This window comes from Chaetura pelagica, unplaced genomic scaffold, assembly GCF_000747805.2.
Source record: "Chaetura pelagica isolate M959 unplaced genomic scaffold, ChaPel_1.0 scaffold138, whole genome shotgun sequence".
NCBI classification, from domain to species: Eukaryota; Metazoa; Chordata; class Aves; order Apodiformes; family Apodidae; genus Chaetura; species Chaetura pelagica.
The window spans coordinates 6,294,695-6,316,511 of NW_009954215.1; the positions used below are offsets into that span (position 1 = coordinate 6,294,695).

Consider the following 21,817-nt stretch of genomic DNA (forward strand, 5'->3'; position numbering starts at 1 on the left):
CAAAATCACAGCAGAAAGAGACCTAGCACGAGGGAGAGAAGTTGGAATAAGAGTATGGAGATAGTTCCTGTGCAAAGCACAAATACGGAGAGCTGAGAAGGCCCCTCCTTGGGACCAGGATGTTGCCAGACATCAGCAGATCCTTCCTTGGATGAGCAAGAACACCAGCACAAGGTAGCAGAAGATATTCCAGGCTCGATTTAAACAACTCCATCCATCGCAGCCAAATTTACCAGAACCACCTGAAATCTCCATTTATCACCTCCCTATTTTAAAGTTAATCAATACCACTGCGAGACAGCAACTCTCTGTGCAAGTAGAAAACAAGATGGCCTAGAGCCCTTGGAAATTCTCCCTGTTCCCTACCAGCTTGATTCCAGCTCTGCTGCTGTGTCTGCACCACGCACAGCCGGTGCTGTAACACAGCCTTAAACGATGCAGCAGCAGCTGCTGCTTTGCTTTCAGCAGCTCAACAAGCCTTGAGCTGTGAGTAGAGAAAGAGCCCCCTCTGCTTGCTTCTCCACAGCTGTGAGAAGTGTGTGTACAGACACTAAGTGCTTAATGAAAGTACCCCTCTACTGAAGGACTATGCGGGATGTAGGAGCTGTTAGCTACGTTACAACCCCATGTGTGTGTGTTGGGAGAGAAGTTCTGAAGGGGTGACCAGCTACTTGAGAAACAGAAAAAGGTGCAGCCTGCAGACAGGCACAGTACTCCAGCTGTAATTGGCTTCAAGTCATTCATAGTGGCCAGGTTGCTAAAAACTGGAGAGAGCAAGGGACTGAGAGTGCTGTGTTCCATGAGCACATACAGCAAAGTGCTACCAACTGTCCAAACTGAGTTCTTAAGTGTTTGGCAAGGAAAGCTGAGAAAGAAGTTAACTAACCAAGGAGGGTCATCAAGAGATGGATGGAAGGTGGCACAAGTCCAACAGTGGAAGAAAAAGATGAAAAACAACTTCTGTGCCCCCTTGACCCCACCAGTTTTTTTTCGATGTATAACTACTATGGTAGATGACACAGTGGTACAAGTGTCAGAGCCCATTTGAATCTTGTCACTACAATGGCCTTTACTGATACTACTTCCAGAGGAGATACATCCCCTGGGAATTATATATCCTTGCACAGAAATTTAAAATAATTTTGCCCTTTCTCTCATTCAGTACTCTTGCTAGTAACACACACATTAAAAATAGCTGCGGAGCCACACATGCTTCTAAGACAAACCACAAGCCTTTGCATTAAGTTTTACTGACCTCATATGGAAATCAGCTTGTAAAGACTGGTAGCCCACTATACACTATTCAATTACTACAGCAGGCACCCATCCTGTGCATTTCACAGTGATCTGCAGCCTGTAACAGGTCCATAAACAGCTCAAAGACAACTGCTGTAGATTTCACTTAACTCCTTATCTATCTGTTTTAAATGGATTAAATGACTGTGTCATTAAAATGCTTGAAGTAAGCCTTTGATCATAAATTTCTCATCATTTTACAGTTATTGAATCTGATCCCTAATGAATCATATTCTGCCATATTTCTCTGTCTTCTGCTACCAGCCTTGTTCCCCATTAGTCCTGGTTTCTCAGTCCTAATGCGACTGCTTTGTATGCCAGACCACTGCCTCCTTACAGACCTCGATTGTATCTGCTGATTGCCCAACCCAGAGGAACAGATGAAGTGCAGGAATTTCATTTGAGGTGGGGTCAGAAGGAGAGAGAAAATAATCCACAAAATACAAACCACACAAAACACTCTTTACATAGTCACTGCACAGCTGCGTGACTGCAATTCCTTCCCAACAGCCCTTCCTGCACACCCGAGCAAAGAGGGGAATTTGGGCACTGTGCTCTCACATTCTTTAAGGAAAAAATGCTTTTTGTTTACATAGTAAAGAAATGAGAGGGGAAAAAAAGCAGTACTGAAGTCAGGGATTTTCTGCCACAAAGCACAATGAGATTTTATCAGCTGCAATGAAGGATGTTCCTGATCTGCGCAGCATGCAGAGGCAGAGGGAAAGCCAAGCTTGTGCTCCAGTGCCACAGACAGCAGACAACTGCCACCAGCCAATGTCTAAGCACAGTGAGGGGAAAGCCACTGCAGAGCCTGGAAAAGTATCACAAGCCCAGTTGGAAGCAACCAGTGAAAATAGAGGGCGACAAAATGTCAGTGACCTGGTCCATAAGGAAGTGGGATTGCTAGTAGTCAAGGAGAACAAATTTTCAATGGTCTACAACTTGTAGAGATGGGGAACCATGAGGGTTTCACAGAGGTAACCATTCTGTGCTCCAAGATTTTGATTTGAACTCCAGCAGGCTACAAAAGCAGTGATTAAATGCAGTGCTAAATCTAGCTTCTTGCACCAGCTTAGTCTTGGCAAATCAAAGGGACTTACTAGAGGCACACACAGGAGGGCAGGCAGGAGGAATCTCTAAGTGTTAGGGTGGAGATAACAAACAGACAGGGGGCTTTTGATGCATTAGACATTTATAAAAGTACTTTTTAGAAGAGAATGACAATAGCAAGTCTCCTGAATCTTTGTTTTCTCCTTGAGAAGACAACAACCATTTTCTGAAAAACTTCAGAGAGGGTTTTTTAGGGAAGTCAATTTCATCAGGCAGAGTGAAGAGTACACCTTAGGAGTTCATGCCTGACTACCATTGAAAACAACATAGAAGGATTCCAAGGTGAGAGGGCCTTTTATCCTTCAGTATTCAGTAGATGCTAAAGGGAAAACAAGAAGGGCCTTCCAGTAGCCATAGGAGAAGAAAAGCACCAAACAATGTTTCATGAGCAGCAAACTCCTGTTTCAGCTGTGAACTCTATTAAAGTAACATGCAAGCGTTAAACCAAACACTGAAAACCCACACGTTTGATATAGAAGAGGCCTATTATGTCAACTTGCAGAGTCCTTGCCAATGCAGCACATTGACTAATGTTAATCATTCTGCATTCTAATTATCTTACCATTATAGCAATTTCCCTGATAATCATAATTTTTTTTTTCCCCTTCTGCTGTTGTTCAGAGTGTTTCAATGATGCAGGCTGTGTGGCTCGGACCATCTCTTTGCCATCTCCATGTTTCCAAAGGATATACCAAAGGGTGTGTTATTATCTCTCTCCATCATTTCCTTGGCTTACCAGGACACACTTCTAAACAAAAGGATGTGAAAGAGGAGGAGGCTGCTTTGCTTCTGTCCCCTCACAAACTGTGCACTGAACAGGCTGTGGAAACCTACCAGATGAGCCTGTGCTGACCTCTCCTACCTCTGGGGCTGGTGACACAGAGAGTAACACTGTTGACTACAATGGGACAGCAGGACACAGCACCCTTGCTATTGCCCAGCTGGAGTGAGAAAGCCTTAGCAGAGCAAGAATGAATTTATTTTCTACTTTACTCCAGAGAGAGAAAAAAGCCAGATTTACCCAGTGACTTCATTCCTACCCCTAGAGTGTGAATTAGCTTCAGATTTCAGAGTGACTAGACAGAAGCAAAGACAAAGACAAGTCCCCTGAACTGAGGAAGTGATCAGTTCTTTCTGCCTCATCACCCTCATGTACATATACTGACATTTTAATTAGCTTCTCCATGTCTGACAGACATCCTGGGTCGCACAGAGAAACCACCTTTCACTTCCTAGCCTCACAAAATTTGGGAGCTTAAAAAACACCCAACAACCCACCAAACAAGAAATAGCAAGCCAGTCCCTTCTTCCTTCCTACCCAAGCAATTCAATTACTTGCCAGACAGCACTAAGAATCCATTGGAGAAGAATTTATTCTGCATTTGCAGTGGAAATCTCCTGGTGATCTTATCTGTCTCTCAGTTCAAGCTCAAAGCTCAATTGTTTTTTTTTTCTACCAGTACAAGGAGACTTCAAGCAGCAGTGAAATCTTTTCAGATGGGGAGAGACATCTATTCATTTAGAATTTACAAGAATAAGAGAGATTTATGGATAAAATGAAATAATAAGAGGAATGGCTGTGGGGCAAACTACTGGATTCTGAAGGGCTTTGAGTTAACTGCTCCAAGCAGCAAATCCAACATTATCTTGATCTGACTGCCTAAAAAAAAAATAAATACTTCAGAAGCAGCTGTGCCCAGTAACACATTTTCAAGCTATCATTGAGTAAATCGGTAGAAAGGCATCATCTCTAAGTTTCACACATATCTAAAGGGCTCAGATTATCTTTTTGATCCCCTGGAAGCATGCAACATCAGTAAAGAGCATTAAATTGAACAGAACAGTCAAAGAGCTGAGACAGGGCAGGGGTGAAAGGGCAGGCTCAGGAGGAATATGCTGAGGAATCGACCAGCAGGTCTGTTTTGCAGCATGTCCAGTATTTTTCCTCTCATGCTTGAGAGAATGGACCACACAAAATCTTCAGGTGCAGATGAAGATCTGTTTTCTAGGTCGTTAGTGTCACAGCAGCATCCCACTCAGAAGGTATCAGAGACCCTGGGAAAGCAGAAAAGCCAAAAGACACTGTACATTCAATCCCCAAGTTACTTAGACCTAGAAGTTAGTGTTCAGGTGCTAGCACAGTCATGAGGCAGCACCACGGAAGCTCCAGGCTGCCTCTGTTGAACCAATCTCAGCAATGCCTCCTATTTTACACCCATATATTTATCAAGTCACATCTATGTATAAATACACGTGTATGCATTCTAATAGTTGTATGCAAATATATACATATACAACTCAATTCACTGGTGTTGTATTTGAATGCTCAGGCTGCTGCACCATAATTATACTAATCATAAGAGCTCATGCATATCTAATCACACTTTTTCTTGCACACTGAGCAAATCAACCTACAAGCAATCTCTAACTCCTAAGGAAATAACCTTAAGGTCCACAACTCTAGCAGTGATGGATCTAGAGGGAAAGGAGCTCCACAGCTGAGCTCCCCTGCAGAGATTGCTTTGCCAACAGCTTTTCACATCCCCCTACTCATAAAAATGAGAAAATTTCTCTAATTACTCCTGGTTGCAAGCGTGGTCATATTGCAGAGAGAGAAAGGATGTAACACTGGAATATAACCAAAAATACATGAGATCTCTGTGGAGCTCATCTTTGCTGCACAGCCTTCATGCTACTGGTTTTTCAAGTTTTTCATCTTCCTAGAGCCAGAAGCACAATGAATCCCCTTTTCAAAAGCAGCATCTTTGCTCTGAAAGGTCACAATCTAGAATGAACATCTTATGCTGTGTCCAACATGCACAGTAGTTTTTTTAGGGACTTTTTCTTTCATTTTAAATGTCCTGCCAAAAAATGCAAATTACAGGCACAGCTTCTGTATTATTAAGATACGTAGGGACTAAATGTTGATCAGGGGAAGCAGCAGTGCTCCTGATGGAGCCAAACTCCACGCTTGAGTAAACACAGATGTGATGGATCACCTGGGAACCCTCCCAACTGTATTGTAACAAAACTAGGCTTTACAGACACAACCCACAGCCTCAGGTGGCACTCCTGATTTATTAAAAAAAAAGATACAAAGAAGATGCTCTTTCCACAGTGTTTCACTTATCCTGCCATCCTGACTATCCTCATTTAAACAGAGCAGCTCTTCAACTTAAATTGGGCATAATTTTCCATTTTATTGGTACCTGTCCTTCAAATCTGGTAGGAAAGCTGTCAAATACAATTATTTTTTTTCTGACTTGTCTGGATCTATGTCTCATCAAACTACAGTAAACAGAAATTGAGGTAAATTTGGAAACAGATTGGGAACAGACCACATCATGATCTGACTGCATTCAGGGTGTGCTGGCAGAGATGTTCTGACATCAGGGTGTTACTTCCCCCCCCCTCACACCCCTGGGTCTCCCCAGGCACATCACAAGCCTAGACTGCAGATCAAATTGCTCAATGCCAAGTGTCTGAGTGACAGAGGAATGTCAAGCTTCCCTTCTAGCGTTTGATAAAATTCTTTAGGGGAAATCCATTTTCTTCATGTAGATCTCTGCCTCCAGGCATCAAATAGGTGGTAGGTCCATGTGATCAAAGGAAAAGGTTTGGGGATATGTAAGATGAGACCTCAACTTCTCACACACTTGAATCTCCCCCAGCAAAGGTCACAAAAAGAAAATGTGTTACTGAAGTACACTGTCCTTTCCATTTGTGGCTCAGCTCAGAGCATCTCCGCATCTTCTCATATGTATTTTAACATCATTACAACCGCTGCCCACTCTTCACTGTGACATGAAATGGGCAGATTTTCCTTTCCTCCCCATCACACACACATTAAAAAATATTGGCTAAACTCTGACTTCATTTCTTTTCCGTAATCTGGGTAACACATCCTGGTCTTTTGTCTCTCAGACAAATACCTCTCTACCATGCAGTAGAGGAAAAATCACGCACTGTAATCAGAATCTCCTTATCAAAATACCAGTGAAAACTTTGACCTTACATATAAAGATGGCAAAAAGCCAGGTCATAACGGAAGACATGGATAAGACAAGGACAGCATGAAAGTGTTGCCTACCATGTTACTTTAGGCAAGACTTTAAAAATAATTTGGTCATCAGGCAAAGGCTGAAATTATCATAAGTAATGAACAGCAAGAAGCATAACTTGTAGAGAGCTCTAACTTACAGATGTGGTAATCATGGAAATCTGAGAAAAAGCACAAAGCTTCAGTAAACAAACCTTGTCAGGTGTTATTTTCCCTGTATGGATCCAAAATACTTTTTTGTTTTGTTTCTGTGACACTGCAGCAGAATTCAAAGCAGCAAAATGAAGAAAACACAAATGAAAACTAATTTGTGCCATCAAACAGCTACAGAGAAAAACAAAAAAACTGCAAAGGGACAGTCACTCTTACCATTTCCTGAACTTTGCTTTTAGTTTGCTGTGTGATAAGTAAGATTAGAGGAGTCTAAAAGTGAAGTCTCTTTTTAAAATGTTTGTGTCTGTCTCCTCAGCCTTGGCTTTGACCTGCAAGATGATTCTGGGGAATCAGTGAAATGCTCTTCTTGCATAGAAGCCTTCTGTAGTTGCTACTTACTACTTGTTCATTAGCTAGCATTTTATGTTAGGTGGGGCATTTTATAAACACAACTGTTTCTGAACATGCCATTGCAGCTGAAATTCCTCATTTTCTTACATCCTTGCTCTTTTTACTACACACAATCACTAACAGAGTGATGTCTCTGTCATCACACCTCCCGTTCATGAAAGTAGTTCAGTGCCCCCCTGCCACACAACCAAGTCTTGGCACAGCTCTTAAAACTTCACCATTTATACTGCAATACCTGTCCAGAAAATCAAGTCTTGTTTCAAGCCAGCTTTCTTTCATGGCAGCAGGAGTTCAGCAATTCTCACAGTGCTTGCCCCTGCAGAATACATGCACACCTGGGAACAGCCCCCTCCTTGGGGCAGCACCCTCATCTGCATTCTCTGCTCATCACTGATTTTTCTAGATTAGCATGGATGCCACCTCTTGAAGTTTGTGCTTCATGTCTGCTGGAACAGCGACCTTTTCCAGGGGGACATTTTCCCTGCCCCAGCTCTCTCCCTCTCCGTGTTGCTGCTCAGGTATTGATGCTCAGTGCACTGACCTTTCCCTGTTTCAGAGCTGTTCAGGAAATCCAGAGCTCACCTTTCTTCCCCTTCTGCTCATCTAATGAGCTGTGTGATGCCACACAACTGCTGGTATTTTCAGGGGTAGTGGCAGAAGTCCATTAATGAATTTATTATGGATTTTTGTGTTAAATGTTTTATGCAAATGTTAATCAGTTTCTGCAGAACTTCGAGAAAGGTGCTTCATGAAATAAACAAAGCGGTGTTAGCTCTGCTAGCAAAATTTACAGAGCTTCAGGTCTTTAATATTCAATGTGTAAATTCCTTTAAAAAAATTTTTTTTTAAAGGGCATGTTGGTAACATTTCCCTGCACAAATGTGAATCTACGTGCTCCTGGTCCCTGATGTTAACAAACATTAGCAAGTCTGAACTGTGCATGTCCTTGTTTTATTCGATATCCACTTGGCACATCACATTTATCAGGGCCACTGAGGCCAAGAAACATCTTCTCCTTGAGCTACCTAATGACAAATCTACTACTTGATGAGATGTTTATACTTCTCCCTGCTCCCTCAGAAGGTTTCTAATTCCTATTAATTCTAATAAATGCAATGTATTCAGAATTAACATGTACAAATATTTGCATAGCCCCAGTTAATTCAGTGTCATGTAGCCCTTAAGGCTTGGAGCACTGCAGATCATAGAATGGTTTGGGTTGGAAGGGACCTTAAAGAACATCTAGATCCAACCCACCTGGATGTGCAGGGACACCTTTCACTAGACCAGGTTGCTCAAAGCCCCATCCAACCTGCCTTTGAACACTTCCAGGGATGGGGTATTCACAACCTGTTCCAGTGTCTCACCACCCTCACAGTAATGAATTTTCTCCTAATGTCTAACCTAAGTCTCCCCTCTTCCAGCTAACACTTCTTTCATATTACACTGATTTTAGGACTTTCTAATCCATGTGGCAAAAGATACATGATGTTTTCTCCCAAAATAACATATAACCCTTTTAGCAGCATTCATAGGCACATTATGGGGAAGTTATTTTCCCTCACAGTCATTTGAGTTCCACTTCATCATGTACCCTTAGCAGTTCACTGTGAGCACCAGAGATACCTATACAGCAAAGCCATTTGATCATAATTTAACTTAACTAGCTCAAGGAATAACTGAGGTGAAGATGTAACAGCAGAGGATTTTGCTCATGCAAACCAGCAGAGCAGATACTCAGTGACTCCCTCCATGGTGCTTCTCTAACCCTGGCATGCCACTGCCTGCCCCAGGCCATCTCTGTGCTACTGTGACCCATGGTCCCAGGTTCACAAAGTCCCTGCTGCAACCACAGCCAACTTGCTGTGTGCCTATTCTCCATAGCCTACACAAGCATCCCATCCCTCTGGTTGTCATCAATGGATACCCATGGTGTCTAGGTTAGACATTTACAGTGAGCAGTAGAGGCATTTAGGTCACAGGGAGATCTTCTGAAAGTGTAAAGGCAGCTAAAAACACTCTTGCAATGAGGCTTAAGATTATGAATGCTGACCCTTGAGTGAAATGTTTATGCTAGACTTGAGCTACTGGGTCAATAATTCATAGAAATTTAACCAAGGGAACAGGGATGTTTCCCACATGTTTTTCACTGGTGTTTTGAGCAAAACTGTGGAGTGACCTCCAGAGTGGTCTCTGCCAATATATACTTGAGCAGATACGTGCTTCCTTACATCAGTAAAGACTTGCTGCAGTCTGTAAAATTTAGAAGATAATCTCTGCCTGTAGAACATGAGCTGACTGCTGATAAAATCCAGGCGTCTGTGGAAAGGATCACAAATTGCCCTGTTCCTCATCCACTCCCACATGCTCCCATGAAACTCAAAGTACCAGATGAGCTGGACAGTACAAAATGATACGACCTTCTGCAGAGCTGGACTTGCACTTCTCCACTTAATTCATCTTCTTTTTATGGGGTCTCCTGCTGAGTGTTCTCAGCTATTCCATCTCATAATTAAATCCCTCTGAAGCACATAAATTTGTTCCTACACCCCATCAAAAGCTATACCTCATTGAAGAGACACCAAGTGGTTTGTCCAAACCCATTTAAAGAAGTCTTCTGGTTGGTTTGTTGCTTTTTTAAAAGAGCTGAACTTGACCACCTGAGGTTTTGACTGCGGAGAAGTTGTGCCACAAGGGATAATGTGGACCACTGCATGCACTGATAAAAGCAAAAGAACAGGAAGTTTTTGAAAGGGAAAACATGGAGCTAATCCAGGAAGAAGACTCATGAGATTTTGAGAGATCAATTAGGGAGCCTTAGAAGGTTGAGAATGTCCCTTCAAGTTTTATAACAGTGTGAATGGTTCATTCATCATTCTTCACGGGTCACATAATGAACAGTTAGACTGTTAAATGACCTCAACTTTGCCTTGGGTTCTTAACTCCAAGCTAGCTACTGCCTGGCCACTAAAATCTTAGCTATGAAATGAGTCATTAATGCTTAAAGAGGAGAAATGGTCCCTTGTCCACCACAAAGAAGAATCTGCACTTGGGGTACAGCTCCCAGAAGCTGTTAGTTCCTCAAAACATAGTGCTAGGCTAAGAGGGAGACTAGCCTAACTACAAAGATTGCAGACATAAGAAGAAAAAGAAACAAAAGAACCCTCTGGATGCTCCAGCACCTTTATTGTCCACAGATATTTGATTTCTGGAGAACTTAATACAGCAGAGAACAGTCATGCACTCACCCTACAGAGCCTCCCCTCTGCAAAAAGCCTCCTGCTTTGGTGGGACCAACCACCCCAAGGCCATGCTAGCTTAGGCAAGCCAATTAAAAGGACCTGAAGTAGACAAATAGGACAAATCTTCACACACTCACTCGATTTGTATCTGACTTTACCAATGATATCAGCTGCTTTTACTAAAAACTTTTTGTATTTCTGCTTGCAGAACTTGCTTATTTCTTACATGCAAATCATTCAAACTACAACACAACTACTACCAAAACAGACAAGTGGTTTACACTTTAATTTGTGCAAAAATAATCAATTTAAAGGCTGAAAGAAACTAAGATTTAATTTAACCAGATAAGGATCTTAAATTGTAAAATGGATTGTAACGATAGCAAAGTCAGAATTTAGAAAGGAATGACTGTACATACGTTAATGAACACCTCAAAACACAGTAATAAAGTCATGCCAGCATGAAAAAATACCCCCAAACACCTTGTGGAGCATGTTTTTTTCCAGCAGATCCCTTGTGGACACTGTAATAGGAATTCAGTTCCTTCTATTCTGGCAGCAAAATTTAGCATACATATCAGCTTCTGGCTGGGGAAAGTTTTCTGATGACTGTCCCCATAGCACATAGCTAGTTAACTCCTTCTGAGCTTTTAAAGATAATTTGCAAAAAATCAGTTATTTCAATATGTATTAATAATATTTCCTTTCTATGAGTATTGCTGTTATTTTACTGATGGGCAGAAAGGCTCAACACAACTAATTATTACTGTGACTTTGCACTCAAAGTCAATCCATTTAGAATTCGTGCCAAACCATGAACATTCCACACTGCCAAACTACCCTTGCATGGTTTCACCTAGTCCCTGAGATCCTCTCCCAGCCTCCCGTGACTCTTGTCAGGTTTCACTGACTGCCAGCATCCACAGGTGATTCCTTTTACTCAGAAAGGAGCAAGAAAATTAAGACTCCTTCCATTTAGCCATATAAATACACATACATCTGCTCAAAGGGATTAGGTTGCTAGTTTGGCTACAGGCCTGGGGATGATTTTCAAACCCAAACACATCTCAGCATTAAAAACATCTCCCTGCTTTTTAACCATACAGATCCACTTATCTGAACTCTTAACTGGAGTTTCATTTTTCTCACCAACCAGCTGTGAACTAATTACGAGGACTTCTAACTAGTCCTGCTCCCTCTCCGAGCATATGGATCCAATTAAGTCAAACTGCAGCTGATTTTAATCAATCTTCCTTGAAGCAGCCAAACTTGAAGCATCTCTTCTCCTTCAGCTCCAAGGGTGGAGGAGAGCAGGAAAAGCAGAAGACTAGTATTTGCATAAGGAACACTTCACATTGCCTGGTTGCCTGAAAACACAAGGCTCCTAGCAGTAAGAAATGCTAATTGAACACTCCTCACAAGTTTTTCCTCCCACTTTAACAGAAAAGCATTGATTTGATCAGTTTCTTTTGTCCTTGGCATCAAGTTGCACTTTTCCACCAGCAGCTTAGCAAGATGGTCCAGATCATTTCAGGTAACTCAACAAACCAAACCTGTCACTGAAATCTCAGCATCTGCTTACAAGCCAAGCAGTAACAGTGCACTTGCTTTCCTGGAAGCCTTTTTTTTCTTCATTAGAAGAAAGAAGGTTAGGGGAGAAGAGATAAAATTACCTGGCTAAACTCATTTTTTTCATATATTATTTAAATCCCTCTCCTGAGCCACAGTTCAAACGTTTTTCTTGGGATAATGTCCTGGGTGATGGAAAGGCACCCTCAGCAGGGTGTCTTTTCTCTACAGTTCCAATATTTCTTGTGTTTTTCTAATCTGAGGTTTTTATTAGGAGTAAAGACTGACCAGTGAGTAATATCCATGTTAAAAGTCTTTATACCAGTGAAGGAAAATCAATGCAGCCCGTAGCGAGGTGTCAAGAGCCAAGAGGTTTCAGAAGAAGGGGTGTATGGAGATGGAAACCACCTTCAGTCATAATTCAAGCTGTCCCCACACAAGCACAGCACACGAAGAGATGTCAGATGTTTCTCATGTTGCTGCAGACAGCTATCAGTATCTCAGTTTATCTGCTAATACTGAGCTCAGGGAGCATGAATCACACACCTAACACAAAAGTACCTTCCCACGTGCTCCCTTTGGCCAGTCCATTAGAGTCCTGCAGCTCACTAAGTGGGCTACTGTTAGCAGCAGCCAAAGAAGAAATGAGCAAAATCCATGTGCCAATACTCAAATACAAAAGGATCCATAGAGGAGGAAAGCACTTTTGAAACTTAACTCCCTTCCACACATCAATACAATCAAACATTGATGTTTTTAATTACCAAATGTCAGTCGTATTTCCCTAGATTTCATTCCCCACATGCAGCTTTGGGAACTCAGCAGTGCTCAGTCCAGCATGAGGCAGTCAACATCTTAATTTTACATCCTGCCTCTTCCAAATCCACAACTTCAATTCACCCTTTCTATGTATCCGCCATTTAATAGATACAGTTCCAGAAGGTGGAGGTTTGTTTTTTAAAAAAAAGGAACTGCAGATAAAGATTTGTCAGAAATCAGCCTCATCCTATCTTGCTTAATGTCAGCCCCTGTTTTCTCTTTCACCTGTGATTTGATGCTGTGCTTTTCCCATGTCCATAAATTCAATCATCCTTCTGTTCAGTAAAATTTTCTTGTGATTCCTCTGTATAAAGTTAGTCTTGCTTTTTTTCTCCCTTTGTGATAAAGAGATGTTATTTTAACCCATCATTTCCAAGTGATTTCTTTCAGACATGGGAACAAGTAACATGTCAAACTATCAGCATTTCAGTGACCTTATCTGAATGTATAAGATTTTCAGTGTATTTGCTCAGCTCTGACAGAAGAAGTGAATTTCTAAGCTTATCCTTAACTTAGTGGGTTCCCACTGTAAGGAATCTTCTTCCAATACATTTACAAGAAAATCCATCCTAAGCTTGGCCTGTCAAAATATTTGATTTTTAAGGTGAATAAAAAAGAAGAAGGCTGATGTTTTCCCCTCTGAGGAGTTCTGAAATCCTCACCATTTATTCAGGTGGGCACACACTGATCAATACTGACATTTTAGAATTCGGCTTGCACATTCCTATATTCATGCTTTCCTCTCTGTTCCTCTTTCAGAGAAGCTGCTTTTGGCATCCTGCTCCCCCCACAAAGCCCTGATCTGCACAATAATGCATTCAAACAGGGAGCACCAGTGAAGAGACAGCCCATGGGAATCCTGTGACAAACTTCAAAAGTCTTTTTGGTCATCAGTACAACTGGAATTGTGTAGCAGCTTTAACACAATATGAAGGTCCCATCTTGTTCCTATCACCACATGACCTTTCTGCACTGTGAAAGCTCAGCTATCCAAATGATACTACCTGATGGTGTCCTCTGCTGAGGACCAGAGACAATTAGCAAGACTACACTGAAGACTTCAGACCTTTCATCTTCGAATGCGCAATTTAAACAGCTTAGTGTTCTGGCATCTCAAGAGCAGTATCAGCAAACAGAGCAGAGCATTTTGAGACATCACAAGGAAAACAGGGAATTCCTCCAGCCTGGCCTTCTTAGAAAGTCAGCAGCCATTATAAGACAATGTTGGCAGATTAAACATGACCTGAGTGTGTTGTAATCTGCTCTGAAACCAAAGCCAATGTGTTTGTTGGAGACCTCAGCATCCAAACACCAGCCCAAAACTTTCATCTCCTTCTGATGACTGAAATCCAATTAAAGGAGAGCTGGGTGACAGGTTTCACACTGAACATGGCTCAGCAGAGATGCTCAGCAGCTCTTAGCTCCCTGCTTTATCAAAGCTGTCACTTCCCCTGTCTCTAGGACTTGGTAATAAAAAAAAAATATTTGATTTGCCTCTAATAGGTGTCAGGAAAAAGTCAATGGCCTGTCTGAAATCTGGGTAATTTCAAACCTGTAAGTTGTCTACCATGAAGCAATTTACAGAAAAATGGGGGAAAAAAGTAAGAGAAAAATTAAGAGAATGTAATGCCACAATGCTGAATTGTTCAGCATATCAGAGAGAACAGAAGGGAGATATAACACTGTTCATATCAGGATGGGCTTTGTTTAAACTAACAGGGTCAGGTTCTTGCTTGGTCCAGCATCTTTCAAAGAGGAAACACTATAAAAGCCTGAAGCAACTCCCATGCCCCTCCTCTGCACAGGAAAGCTGTTTCCAGAATGAGAGCTGCTTGCACAGACAGTTCACTCAGCTGCTGCAGGTGTCCTTGCCCTCCCTGAAGGAGGATGAGACTTCTTTGATCTATCCAGCGTAAAAAGCTGAAAACCTTCTTCCATACAGGACAGCACTACTCAGGAAAATAGCACCCATAGTAGTTCAGCAAGAGAAACATATCCTTTTGTCTTTCCGACTCCACACCTTCAGTTCTCCATGTCTATGGTATGGAGATACTGCCATGTCATCATCTCGACAGCACTGATGCTCCCTGGCTTGGAAAACTACTACCTCATGAGGCCACAAACAGGTGGTCTCTGTCTCCATCACTGATAGCAGCAGTGGAGTCTTAGGTACAGATGGAGCCCAAACCTGTCTACGCTCCTGCTTTGGCACAAATGGATTTGGAGACAGACAACTTGTGGTAATGGAGCTATTTACAAAGGAACAGGTTTTTTAAGGCTCAAAGAAGAAAAAGTAGAGGTTCTAGGCAGAGGTGTGGAAAAAGACAACTGCATTTGTGTAACTGCATCAAAAGATCAAAACTCTCTGCTAACATGGTCAGAGGTACAGGTGCGTTGGTGCAGTTTGAACAGGCTTCCAAAAACTGCCTTGCCCAGACTGAGGAGAGTGAAGATGCTGTGAGCATTCTGGCACATCTATTGAACAGCTACAGTGGATGGACCATGTCAGTCTCTCCACATTTCCTACCTGCAGAGTTAGCTTCTCCAGTTTCATCTGCAGGGATCTGTTCTCCTCTTCCAGCTTGCTGCGTTCAGCTTCCAGCTCCTCAATTTTCAGCCTGGAGAAGAAAGGAAAGTTCATAAACATTGTGTCCTTGCACATTCCCACTACAAATAATCAAGTAAAACATGAAATCTCAAGCAGATTACTCCTGTATTTATTACCACAAAGCTACAATACCGAGGCAGTTAAAATATATGACTAAAAAATACCAGTTTGAGTTATTAACTTTTATAATTTGTAGAAGTATATTAAAAATATACATCTTGATGATAAAGCAATTCCAACTTAGATACTTCTTGAACCACAGGCTGAGTCTAGACCATCATGTTTAATAACCACCAACAGCTAAAATCTCCACGAGTGCATCAAATCTCTTTGTGATCTGATTTACACTTTTGGCCTTCACAACACTCCTTGGCAGCAAGTTCCACAATTTAATTATGTGCTGTATGAAAAATTAGTTCATTTTCTTTTATACTTCACATGTGATTATTTCACTGAGTGCCTGTTAGTTCTGCTATGAAAAGTTGTGAATAATTGTACCATCCTCCTCTCTCCATGCCACTTTACAGCCCACCTCTATTTTTACCTGAAGAATCTCAATTTAGTCTTTCCTCATATCAAGGATTTTCCATATTTCTGCTCATCTTCATCACACTTCTTTGCTCTTCTTCAAGTTTTAGATATATTTTTTGCTATGAGAAAAGCTAGAACTACAAACAGCATTCATCTAGATATATTCAGTGGTACATAAAGGCTTCCTGTTTTGTTCTCATATTCTATTCTAATAACTTCTGGTATTTTATCTTTTTAACAACTGAGCTCTTACATGGTATTTTTAGAAAACTGTTCACAATAATGTAAGATCTCTTCCTTGACTGATTACAGCTCACTAGTGTCCACTATTGTGGGAGAATAGGTAAAGGCCTTTTTTTCTTACGTGCATGTGTTTGCAATTCTGGATGTACAACTTCATTTCCCATCACAAGCAGCATCATAAGATTCTTCTAAAATTCTGAGCAGTCTGATAAGCTGAATAACTTCCTATTATCTCAAATTCTGTCACCTTATGAGTCACAATGTCCTTTTTGTGTTGAACAAGTTCCCAATAATAACTATTCTAGTACTCCGTGGAAAACCCTCAGTATTGTGAAAACAACATTTATTCTTTGATTTTCCATCTCCTAACTTTGTATTCCATAAGCAAATTAATGGAAGAAAAAAAATGCATCAAGTTTTACAAAGTAGAAAGACATTCTATTATCTCTGGCTCAGGAAATACTGGTGCCAAGGCACTAGAAGCTAGGAGAGCCTTCTGGCAAAGTACCCCAGTAGCTTTGCCCTGTTTGCATGGTCACCCCCACCAGCCATCCCTGCAGACAGTGCACTGGGACAGCCAGCCCTCTGAGATGTTTATATTCTTATTAATGCAACAGAGAAACTTCTTTCTTATTCCATCAGAGTGAAGTTTCTTTGTAACCTTTGGCTCAAAGCTTTTTGAAAGGTCAAATACAACACATCAAACACATCACCCTTGGCCAAATGATTGTTGAAGCCTTCAGAGAACTCTATCGAACTTGTTAGGGAGGTGATATTATTATAAAACGTTTGATAAAATATTTTTGCTTGCATTTAAGTAGAGAGAACAAAAACCTAAGTGCTGCTTGAAGAACCTCTCCTTTCGCATGTTAACTTCCTGGGATTAACTGTGCAACTAACGTGTATTAACACTGATCTTTGCATTCTTAGGATCTTTTTCCAAAATATTTTTAAAAAATTAATTATATTGCTTGATAAGACTTTTAAATGACCTAAAATTAAGCCGAAAATCCTTGCACCGTGACAACAAACAACACGCACATCTACGAATATCCCAAAATTATGCAACAGAAATTCCAGGTATAGGAAATTGTCTCTTGTACTCACTGGGCAAAAGTTACCAACTTTTTCATAGAACTTGGTTTATCTACAACACATTCAGCAGAGAAATGTCTGCTTTATAATTACGCAGCTTGAATTGCTTAAATTATTTGTAAGCCCGACCCCTGCTGGTAATTTTCAGATATTATAAAGCATCATTTTTTTTTTCACTCTTGGAAGCATCAAAAATGCCGAGGAGCAGCTTTTAGCATTGTCTAAGCCATTAAAAAGGATCATCAATAATTTTCAGGAGAGACACAAAGCTAGCAGGGATGGAGGATGCTGAAGATGCAGGAGACTGAAAAGGTCAAAAAAAAATGGAAATGGAAAATGGAATTAATGCTTTTAATGGCATGTTTCTAAATGGATTGCAGAGTAGGCCACAAGAAGAGCATTTTTCTCCAAGAAACAACAGAGCAGCAGCTACTGAAAGGTCAGAGCCAGACACAGAACTCTCATCAGTACATTCTCCATACTTGGAATGCTGAATTTTAATTTAGAACACATTTCTCCCAACCCAGCCTCCCAACCCAGCTGTGACGTTGCCATTATCTGCCTGCAGGACTCTCCGTGCGGAGGTTTGAGTTCAGGCCTCTTCAACGTCCTCCAAGAATCATCCACATCAATCATCAGAAAACACTTCACAAAGACCAGAAACAAAGGGACCTGTCACAACGGGCATGTCTAAGTAACTGTATTTCTGTACTATTTTACCTGCAATTGGAAGATGTAATAATTTGTTCATGCTCTTCCTGCCCGAGGCCAGCACAGGGACTCAAGGCGCAGACGTGCAGCGCACGGGGGCCTGGCTGAAACTTGGCCCCTCTCCCACACGATGAGATGTGGCTCATCCCACAGCTATGGGGCTATCCTTGGGGTATCCCTCTTTCCAGACCCACCGTGCTCCAGGAAAGTCAGCCCACAGATGCACGGGGTGCTCTCCCCACACCCCCTTCAGACACAAATCCTGCTGCTGCCCCTGCGCTGAGGACAGGGAGCGCTGCTGCAGCCTCTCTGTACCAGGCAGGTTTTTAGGACTGGCTAGTGCTTTCACTACTTATCCCTCTTCTAACCTATTTTTAACACTGTTAAGTGTCCTGGATCTCCAGTGGGAAAGCATTAAGAACCATTAGCAAACAGTTTGTGCTATTCTAGCTTTGCTTTCCAGCCCTGGGGAACTCTTCCCAATGGCAAAGAGAGAGAAGCAAGGGAAATCCTATCTATATATAAACACAGCAAAGCATTTGCAGCTGGTGGTTAAGATACAGCAGTCAAATATTGAAAAAATATTTACTTGCTTGGCACTTCACTTGAATTTTTTCATTTCTATAAAGTCAGGTACAGGGCCAACTGTGTACTTTTGGATGCACCAGCCCCTGCAAAGGCAGCCTTGGTCTGCATGTACCTTGTGCTCTCTGTCCAGGGACATCTGCACAAGATATGCGATGCTATTTTATCACTGATTTGCATGCCTCAACTTGTTACTTATGGGACTTACTTTCAGGAAGGGAGAACAATTCAAGATAAATTCACGTGAGAACCACAAAAGCAGAGTACAGAAAACGTCTGGGTACAGCAAACCATCTATCAACTTTATATTTGGCCCAGAATGAATGTTGGTGCCCATTTTAAAAGCAGCATTGCAGGACAAAGAAGGAAGAAACATCAGTTTCTTTGTGGAATACTAACATCATTCTCAAGTTTTGTAATAAAGGGAAAAGTAATTCAGATTAATTTGTGTAAAATCTACCAACTTCTTCTCCATAAACGAGTTTGGAAACATGAAAATATTTCAAGTCTGAGAAGATCTCTTTGTATCTCTGGAAGACTTTTTCTGCATCAGATGCACATAACAAAACCCAGAGTCAAAGGCTCCAAAAGCACAAGGTAAATTCAAGATGCCTTTGCAGCCTTTCACAAGATCAAATTTAATGCAAGAATCATTGGCTCAGATTTCTGGATTTTCCCATTTTGGAAAACTGAGCAATATGTTGCCTTCACTATATGTTTCACTGTCCCAAATTAGAAGAGGAAACAAGAAAAAAAACCTGCAGCCTCAGATGTCCTTAAACAACACTTGTGAGAATCAGGAGACATCCCACCAAGTGCATTCAATCTATCAAAAAGTGCTCAGATGGTGAGTGATGGCTGCTAGAGAGACAGGCCAAGAAAGGAAAGAAGGGGAGAATCTGATTGATTTTAAACATCACTGAGGCACTTCCAAAAGTCTCTCTCAGTCTAGAGCTTTTCAGTGGAGCTAACCAGCAACAAGACCCCACCATCACCTCTTTATTGTTCTTTTATTCATTTTTAATGTTCTTAGACAAGGTATATGATTGCTTGCAGAGCAGTGTGGCTATCACTGATGAGGACACATCTCACAGAGGCCCTATTTGCAAAGGGGACATGGCCATGTGGAAAAGCTATTGCTGAACAGGAAACTACTGAATGGAGCAGAAAATGTATGTGTTGAGAAGACACTATTAAGGGATCCAGATGGCACTGAGATGGTGTTAGGAGCAGAGCAGAGAGAATTCTAGCAAGTGTGACTAATAGGCATTGGCAAGGACATGAATTTCTTTTGAATTACTGTAACTCTACCCATTCACTAAATCCACAGAAAACATTTAGGATTTACTGGGGTTGCAGTTTGACAGCAGAAAGAAAAAGTTCAGATTTGTTCCAGCTGAAAAAGTCCTTCAGCTGTCACCACTTAAGTCTTCAGTGAAGTTCTTCTTAAATGTATTACTTTCATTTATAGGTTCTGAAATCCTAGTTTCTGCACAGTTATCACTTTCCCTCTAAAAGGTGCTAATGCCTAAATGCTCTCTGCTTTGCTATACCCACAGTGCCTGAACTCAACAGTTTGGCCACTTGATACCTGCAGAATATAAACAAATATGATTTCAGAGGGAACAGCAAGAAGTGTGAGAAATGGCAGCATTAGCACTGGCTTTTATTGTCTCTTCAGAAACCATGATGCTGGGAGAGAGTTTCACATTTAAAGTTATAAAAGGCCTGACGGAAGAGCACTTTGTTCTCAAGAGAAGGAGGAAAAACTGATAAAGTCTTTCAAGTTTTTCACTGAAAATTTACTTTCCTTACTAAAGAAAAATGAGACAGAAGATATATTTTTAAAAGCTCTCATTCACTCACAGGAGGTGAATACAGATTCAAAGGTTTAGTATGGATTTTTTTTTCTCCTTCATGTCTCTCCTACTTTTGTTTTCAGGAGTTAGCTTCTAAATACAGGGTGTATACGGAGCTTGTGTTGCTCCCTCCTCCTTAGCAGCTATGTAAAACTGAGTAAAGCAGTCCTGTTGAGGCCCACAGGGACACAGGAGGATGATGAGACCTGCAGACCAAACCTCTTTCCATACTAATCTCTGTTCTACTCCCTTCAGCTCTTCAGTCACAGCTCCCAGCTTGCCTCTTCTGTATGGAGAGGACACATCCAGCCCAGCCATGAGGAAAATTCTGGTGTGGACTGTGGTGCATCATTCTTGGACCCCAAAAGCCTAAGGGCTTCCTTCGAGAAGGAACTTCTCTGAAGAAAGAACTTGGCCCAGTTTCTTATCCAAGGCACAAAAAAATGTCAGAAAACACTAAGAACCAACCATACCCTTAGACTGTTTAATTCTAGAAGTATAAGAAAAAAATCTTTATGGAGTTGATTCTGCAACACTGAATGGAGTGCTTGGGAGTCTGAGAAGAAATCCAAAGCAGCAATAGTAGCCAACAGGAAGGAAAAAGGAGCAGGGCATGGTTTACCAGCTCTCCAGCAAAGAGAGCTGCAGCAGAAAGGGAACACTTTGCATTAAGTCGTTTACTGTTCAAGCTGAGCAGTGCAAAGGGTGATTAAAACCAAACAAATACATGCTTTTAGCTAAATGTCTAGAGTCAGGGTCTGGGAAAACTATTTAAATCAGCTGTAACAACCAAAAAGTGATTCTGTAAAAAGCAGTCTGGGATTAGATCCTGGGACTGTGGCCTCTGTGCATCCATGGCCTCAGATGCACATGGTACTGAAATGGGAAAGGGAAGAAAAGACAAAAATATCACCATGAAACAACTGCAGAAGCTCAGCCTCCCTGCTGAAACAGTTTTCACTGTACAGCTCATCACTGGAGAGCAGCTCCACACCATCTATGGCTGTACTGGGAATAGGCCTGTGTTTCTGCTGTACTTTGTATGGAGGCTTTGACACAATTTCATGAAAGGAGGAGAGAGATGAGATTAGTAGTCAAAGAAATTCTTTAAAAACAAACAAAAAAACCACACACACAAAAAAAAGAGATAAAAATAAAATATCTAGAGAGTTTTAGAGCTACCTTTGAGCAGAACCTAACACCACAATCCCGTGGTGGTAGGTACATTTGAGCTCCACTTGCCCCTGCCCAGGAAATAGGCTTTCAATTCAGGGCAAAGCCAGACATTTCTATTCCCACTGCCAAGAGCCTTCTGCAACATGAAGCAGTCCTGGACAATGTGGCAATCGGGCTGTTTCTGAAGCTGCTCAGTTAATAGATGGCAAATGCTGCTCAGTGAAGATAAACACCAAATAATGAGTCTTGGAGATAAAAATAAAGAGAGTGAACATCTCCTACATGAAAGGGTGTTGCAGCCCATACCAAACCAGGGAGGGAGAGACCAAAGAGGTACTGGGGAAATACT

At 41.5% G+C, this 21,817-nt stretch overlaps 1 protein-coding gene across 1 annotated transcript in view; it reads right to left on the reverse strand.

Annotated features, from left to right (window-relative positions):
- MAD1L1 (MAD1 mitotic arrest deficient-like 1 (yeast)) overlaps positions 1-21,817 on the reverse strand; it is a 353,023-nt gene that overhangs the window by 139,303 nt on the left and 191,903 nt on the right. The window contains exon 14 of the mRNA XM_010003276.1: positions 15,188-15,278. Within this exon, the coding sequence (XP_010001578.1) occupies positions 15,188-15,278 (91 nt within the window). The remainder of the gene's footprint in view (positions 1-15,187; positions 15,279-21,817) is intronic.